The sequence below is a fragment of the Geospiza fortis genome, unplaced genomic scaffold (assembly GCF_000277835.1).
Source record: "Geospiza fortis unplaced genomic scaffold, GeoFor_1.0 scaffold61, whole genome shotgun sequence".
Lineage (NCBI taxonomy): Eukaryota > Metazoa > Chordata > Aves > Passeriformes > Thraupidae > Geospiza > Geospiza fortis.
This window is the reverse complement of record NW_005054430.1, coordinates 1667582-1674677: the sequence shown is the minus strand read 5'-3', so window position 1 is coordinate 1674677 and position 7096 is coordinate 1667582. Positions and strand designations below refer to the sequence as shown.

At 54.5% G+C, this 7096-nt stretch overlaps 1 protein-coding gene across 1 annotated transcript in view; it reads left to right on the top strand.

Annotated features, from left to right (window-relative positions):
- The window catches only part of NET1 (neuroepithelial cell transforming 1), a gene marked incomplete at its 5' end in the record, with an annotated part of 60597 nt that extends 57001 nt beyond the window's left edge, over positions 1-3596 (top strand). Inside the window, 2 exons of the mRNA XM_031061899.1 lie at positions 569-755; positions 1652-3596. Of these exons, the coding sequence (XP_030917759.1) occupies positions 569-755; positions 1652-2043 (579 nt within the window). The remainder of the gene's footprint in view (positions 1-568; positions 756-1651) is intronic.
- Between the last annotated feature and the right edge of the window lie 3500 nt (positions 3597-7096).

Here is a 7096-nt window from a genome sequence, read left to right as displayed (position 1 = left end):
TTGGGAAACTGAAAAATCATTAGCACAGAGTGCCCACAGAAAGTGCTCTCCATCCAGAGGGATTTCCTGCCACTGTTTACGTCCCAGTAATGCTCTGACATTCCCCATGAGGAGCCCTGGCTCTTCCAAACAAAAGGGTTGCTGCAGAAGCCTGTTTGGTTTGGGCTGGGCTGCCTGGAGTTTGTCTCCCACCCACTGCACTCTGACTTTGCTGCCTTTTGTCCTGATTTCAACCTCAAATCTTCTCATGTTTTCTCTGTTGATTGGGGTTTTTTTGTTGTTGTTAATTGGCTGTTTTACTCGTGCACACGAGGCATTCCATGCACACAGGAAAGATACGGCCCCTAATCATCCTGTCCTGGGCACCTGGGAATCATCATTCCCTTTCTAGGGATCAATAAAATAATAAAGCCACTGATGTAATCCTGGTGTGTGCCAGACCTTGGCATTGTCACCGGAGACTCGGGAAATTATTGTGGGTGAAACTGCAGATAAGGTGGCTTCGAATCCCACAGGATGTGTGACCTCATGGAGTACAGAGTGAATACTGGGATGTTTTCCCTTCCAGAAGCTCTACGTCTTCCTCTTCCAAGAAATCCTGGTGCTGACACGGCCGGTGACCCGCAACGAGCGCCAGGCATTCCAGGTGTACCGCCAGCCCATCCCTGTGCAGGAGCTGCTCCTTGAGGACCTCCAGGATGGAGATGTCAAAATGGGAGGCTCCTTCCGAGGAGCTTTTGGAAATTCTGATAAAGGTACAGATCTGTAGGAGCATCGGGGGGTAGGACAGTCGGGACAGACAGAGACAAGAGATCTCTGAAGCCAGGTGGTGGAATTTGGGGTTTATTGCAAAGGGCCTGGGTGCAGGGCCCTGCTGGGATTTGGGGTTTATTGCACAGGGCCTGGGTGCAGGGCCCTGCTGGGATTTGGGGTTTATTGCACAGGGCCTGGGTGCAGGGCCCTGCTGGAGCTGCCAGGCACAGCTCAGAGCAGGACTGAGAGAAGAGAGGGGGAGAGAGGGTGAGAGAGTAAGGGAGTAAAAAAGGTAAGAGAGTAAAAGGGTAAGAGAGCGAGGTTCCCGTTACAATACCATAAATCTTCTTCTGTGTTGAATATTCTAATTCTCACTAACCAATCCAGTACAAGACACAAATCCTACAGCATTTACATACAGCCTATAAGAATCATTACATTACCATACTGTGTTACATTTTAAACCCTAAAAACTCCTCTTTGGGCCCCTTCTGCCAAGCTGTAGGGTCTGCTCTGACCCTGGGGCCTGTCTGCAAGCAGAGGGTGTTGTTCCATCAAAAGGGGATTTTACCTTCAGCCAGCCATGCCATTGTTTTCCAGGTGTTCAGTAACTGAGGGATCTCATAGCTGCTTTCATTTCAATCTCACTTATAGTTTCTCACTTTATATATTCTCAAAATCTTTTGCCAGCCAATCACATTGATAAGGCTTTCCTGTTTCATCTTCCCCAGCACAGATCCAGTCAGCCATGAATTCACAGCTGGGGCTTGGATTAGAAAATATCTTTGTCTCCCTGCTGGATTTTTGGGATTGGAGGGGTTTTGTTGGGATTTCAAACCTACCAGTGGAATCTGTAAACGTTATCTAGGAGCTGATGTGCTTTTCCCTTTATCCCCAGCCAAAAACATCTTCCGAGTCCGTTTCCAGGATCCCAGCCCGGGCCAGTCGCACACGCTGCAGGCCAACGACGTCTTCCACAAGCAGCAGTGGGTGAACTGCATCCGCACGGCCATCGCCCCGTTCCAGAGGAACATTCCCGCCACCGAGCTCACGGAGCTGCCCGAGCTGAGCGAGGAGTCCGAGGAGAACAACCCCTCCGTGCCCAACATCCCGGCCCAGCGGCGCCACTCGGGAATATCCCAGATGGAGCTGGACGAGAGCGCGGCCGAGTGCGCGGCCGTGCTGGACTCGGGGGAAGCCAAAGGGCTGAAATCCCACAGAACCTCATCCGGGCACCGAAAATCCAGGGAGAAGCAGCTCAGCGGGAAGCGGAAGGAAACGCTGGTGTAAGGAGGCAGAGGAGCCCCGGTGGCACCCTGGGGGAAAACTGTTAATTTATAAATAATTCCGTGTACATTTTGTACCGGGAGCGCCTTGGGAGCGCTCCGCGGATCAGATCCTGGGTTTCTGTTGGAATGGCAGCTACTGGTGTGCAGTTACTGTTGAACTGGGGTCTGTTTTTACACTTGGAACCCATGAGGGGCTTCCAAAACCCTCCTGGCATATCTGAAGAGCAAATCTGGGCTCCTGGAAGTTTTCCACAGCCGTGGTAGAGGATGGAAAATAAAGTGGAATTTTGGGGGTAGAGGATGGAAAATAAAGTGGAATTTTGGGCAGCACCAGGGGTTTTGAGCAACACTGCAAAAGTCCCTTAAAGGACTCAACACCTGAAGTCACTCTGGTGTGTGGTTATGGTAATTCCTGCAAATTTGCATGTTCCAAAAGGAAAAATCCTACAAAAACAGACCCCAAGTTCAACAGGTTCTCAATTCACCTACTGGAATCTTTGATCTCTGTGTGTCCTTTGTACATTCCTCTGTCTCACTCTTGTATCCTGCCAACTATTTAATGTTTTTTTTAGTTTTGTTTCGAGTTTGGGGGTTGGGATTTGGGGGTGGTTGGTTGGGTTTTTTTTTTGTTTCCTTTGATTGGTTTTTTTTTATTTTTGTATTTTTGTTGCTCAGACTTGGCATTTCCTTTCCAGTACTTGATCCTTCGTGCTCCGAGGGGTGATGTCCCATCTGTCCCTGACGTCACCCCGGAGCCATGCACGGGCTGGGCGGAGACACTACTGAAAGAGAACTGCTTTACTCTAGGGTGTAGGAAGGTTGTAGCACGTTGTAAAGGGTTTGGGGAGCAGTGAGTAGAGGGGTAGCAGGGAGTGAAGGTAGATTCCGTGTTTTTGTTGCCTTTTGGAAGTGAAACACTTCCCACCGGGAAGCAGGACTTGGAGGCAACCAAGGGGTTCTTGCATGTGGTAGAAAGGTAGAGGAGAGGAAGAGCTGGAGCTGTGAGGAGAGGAGGAGGAGTGGTTGTAAATACTCAGGGTGGCAGCACTGCCATCTTCTAGCGCTCCAAAGATGCAGGGGAAATCCAGGGAAAGACCCAGCTTGGGAATGGCGCTGCAGAGTGTCCTGGGAAGCAAAGTGGTGACAGCTCCGAGCACAGCAAAATCCAGGATGGGGGGATCCTGGGATCCTGCAGTCCCTGTCACCTGAGACCCAGGATTGGGATCCTGCAGTCCCTGTCACCTGAGAGCCAGGATTGGGATCCTGCAGTCCCTGTCACCTGAGATCCAGGACTGGGATCCTGCAGTCCCTGTCACCTGAGATCCAGGACTGGGATCCTGCAGTCCCTGTCACCTGAGATCCAGGACTGGGGCGCCACATCCCAAAATCCAGGTTTGGGGAGCGGTGACTCCACATCCAAGGATGGTCACTGCCTGTCCCATGTCCAGCTGGGAGCTTTGGGAATGGGCAGAGGGTGTACATAGACACAGCGTGTGGTTCTCTGTAAATGTTGTACAGTTTCCAGTGCCAAGTTCCATTAAATTCCTGACAGCCTCTGCTGCCTCATCGAGTCCTGCCTGGGAGGGAGGGCTGTGTCCGTGCTCGGGAGCTGGCTCAGGGTAAGGATGGAGCTCTCCAAGCTCAGGCTCCAGGAGGAACCTCTGTCCTCCTACCATGATTCTTCCATGTCCAGGCAGGACAAGCTGGAATTTTACAGCTCCAGTCCTGTTCTGTGTCCAGGCAGGACAGGAGCACAGCAGCTGAGTTTGTGGACTGTGCTCAGTTTCCCAGGAAAAGGGAGCAGTGGGATTCCACCCCCATCAGCAGCAGGGTCCTCATTTAGTAAATGTGAAATCCTTGGGAAGGGGATCCTGCTGGGCTGATCCCAAGGAAGCTTCCAGGGAGTTGTTCTATCAGGATAAGCCCATCCCGTTTTCCCAAAACCCTCCAGCCTGACCTTGTATGGGGTATCCAGTCTCGGCTGCAGCTCCAGGAGAGCAATCCCAGCTCCAGACTGGCCCTGTCCCTTGGGAGGGAAGGAGCAGCTCGGGTTTAGGGACAGGATTCACAGCTGAGCCCTGACCTCTGAGGCTGATTTGATCCACAGGGAATTCAGCCCTTCCCAAAGCAGGGAGAAGCTGGGATAATGGCTCTTCCTGCAAAAAAGCACCAGTGAGCTGCTGGGGCACAGGGAGAGGAAATCCCAGGACTGTCTGCTGGGCTGGATCTGTGTCTCCTCATCCTGCAGCCGACAGCAAATCAGCCAGAACTCCTTCATTCCCTTTGGAAGTAATTCCCTTCAAGTAATTCCCCACAACTGCTGCTGGTTCCCCTCCCTGCTCTGTCCCTCCTGCAGGAATGTGCAGCCGGCTCAGCCGTCCCTCTCCAGACTAAACAAGCCCTGCTGCCCTGGATTCCTCCCATGGAATTCCACGGGATCCCGGCTCTCTCCGTGCCTCTGCGGAGCCAGGACCCCCATCCCATGGGTGTGGAACCCCGGGATGGAGCAGGGTGAAGTTCCCAAGGGCGGAGGGCAGCCTGTGGTGACATCCCTGTGCCAGGAAGGGGCCGCGGCCGTGTCCGTGCCCGGGGATGTGGCGCCTCCGCCCTGGGTGAGCAGCTGCCGGATCCGTGTTTGCCCTGGGGATCCGCCCAGCTCCGGAGCGCTGCCCACGCCCCCAGGGTGCCCGGGTGGGACCTTCCCGGAGCCCGGATCAGAGCCGCGGTCACTGTGGGGTGGAGTCATCCGAGGATTCCCACATCCCCGTCCCAGCCTCTTCTCCAAGGGGACATCGGGGACCAGGGTCCCTTGAGCTGCCCTTGGATTTGGGAACTCCATGGAAGCGAAGTCCAAAACAAACCACAAACCACCAAATCCCAAATTTGACTCCAACAGCCCCGAGACCCTCACAGCCATTCTGGGATCAATCCCGAGCCCACCCTCTCCAAAATCCCATTTTCCACACTAAACCTCGGTGTAGCTTTTGCGGGGATTTGTGGCGGTTCCTCCCCCTCCCCACAGCCGCTCCTGGGATCAGTCTGGGCTCGCGCAGGGACGGGAGGGCCCCACGGAGCTTTCCCTGTCGGAGCCGCTTCCCTCTCCGCCTCCCAACTTTCTCTTTTTCCATGAATTCATCCCCCTCCCACCCCCCGCCGTGTCTGCAGCTGCAAACCCAGACACATCTGTGCACATCTGGGCTGGCGCTGGCAGCTGGAAGCTTTTCACCTCCTGCACTGGGGGAGTTTTCCCGCCGTTCCCTGGATGAGGCCCCTCAAAGCCAGACACCGAGCCTGGAAAGCTCCGTGTGAGGCTTTAGCGGGGCCCTCCTTCATCAAAGCTCCAGCTTTTCCAGCTCCAGGTGCAGACATCCCGGGAAATGCAGCTGCCAAAATCCCGGCAGTGGCGGCGGCTGCGTGCTCCCCATCCCACCGTGGTGGTCTCCCCTTCCCTGTCCGACCCCACAGCCCACCCCGGATGCTGTAATTGGGCCATAAATCCTGGGGTTTTATGGGCCAGCAGGAAGTTTTATTGGGATCGTTATCCTGATAAATGAGGCGCGCTTAAAGCACAGACAAACTCCAGGGCTGGCTTTGACCTCCTGAAAATTGATGTAAGGATGGGGTGGGATCCATGGGATGGGATCCATGGGATGGGATGGGATGGGATGGGATGGGAGATGGTGAGTGCTGGCAGTGGGTGCTGGTTGCAGGGATGTAAAGGAATGGGATGGGACGAGAGGTGATGGGTGTTGGTCATGGGAATGGAATGGATTGGAATGAGATGGAATGGGATGGGATGAGAGGTGAAGGGTGTTGGTCATGGAGAGGTCATGGGGAGATGATGGATGCTGGTCATGGGGATGGGATCCATGGGATAGGATGGGAGAAGATGGATACCAGCAATGGGTGCTGGTCACAGGGATGGGAGATGGTGAGTGTTGGAAACGGGTGTTGGTCAGAGGGATGGAATGGGATGAGAGGAGAGGGAAGCTGGTCATGGAAATGGGATGGAACGGGATGACAAGTGATGGGTGTTGGTCATGGGGATGGGGATGGGGATGGGATCCATGGGATGGGATGGGATGGGATGGGATGGGATGGGATGGGATGGGAGATGATGGATGCTGGCAGTGGGTGCTGGTCCTGGGGATGGGATGGCACAGCATCCGTGGGATGGGGTCCATGGGATGGAAGATGATGGTTGCCAGCAAGGGGATGCCAGTCACGGGGATTCCATGGGAAGGAAGCAGCAGATTCCAGCTTTGATCTGCACCAAGGGCCACCCCGGACAGCCCAACCCCTCCACCCCCAGCCAGGTGACACAGGGACCCCAAATCCCCCCCAGCTGAGCTCCAACCCCTCTGCCACAGTTTGAACCAGCGCCTGAACCCTCCCAGGCCTCCAAACCCCAGTGATCTGTTGGGATTTGCTTCTCCCGGGCGGATCCGAGCCAGCTCTGCCTCCCCTGGGCTCTTCCCGCCAGTTTGGAGTGGATCTAATTAAATCTGGAGCAGAGCTGCGATTGAGGGCAATCAGACGGATAATTAGGGAGCAGCTCTTGCACAGGAGGAGCTGCCAGGGCCTCTCCTCCCTGAAACCTCTCACCAGACAGGTTCCCAGCACGGCTCCCGCAATTCCTCACGGGAATTGCAGCATTCCACGCGCCCAGAGCTTTTTCCATGTGAGGTTTTCCCCAGGAGGGCGATCCCCTCCCAGATTTATCCCACCATTCCTCAGGTGTCCCTCAGGTGTCCCATGGGCTGGGTTTTGGGTTGTGGCCTTGCCTCCAAATCTCACTGCTTGAATTCCTCACTGGGTTAAACTGGGATTAACTGGTGCCAATTTCCCATAGTTGAGAAAGTCAAATTATCTTCTGATGTGGGACTTCCAGGTCCAGCAGCTCCTTGATCCAGCTGGGGAAGGTCACTGGGCTGTTGTGGGCACAGAGGAAAGAGGGATGGAATCCATGGATGGAGAGATGGAATCCATGGATGAATGGTGATGGATGGATGGATGGATGGATGGATGGATGGATGGATGGATGGATGGATGGA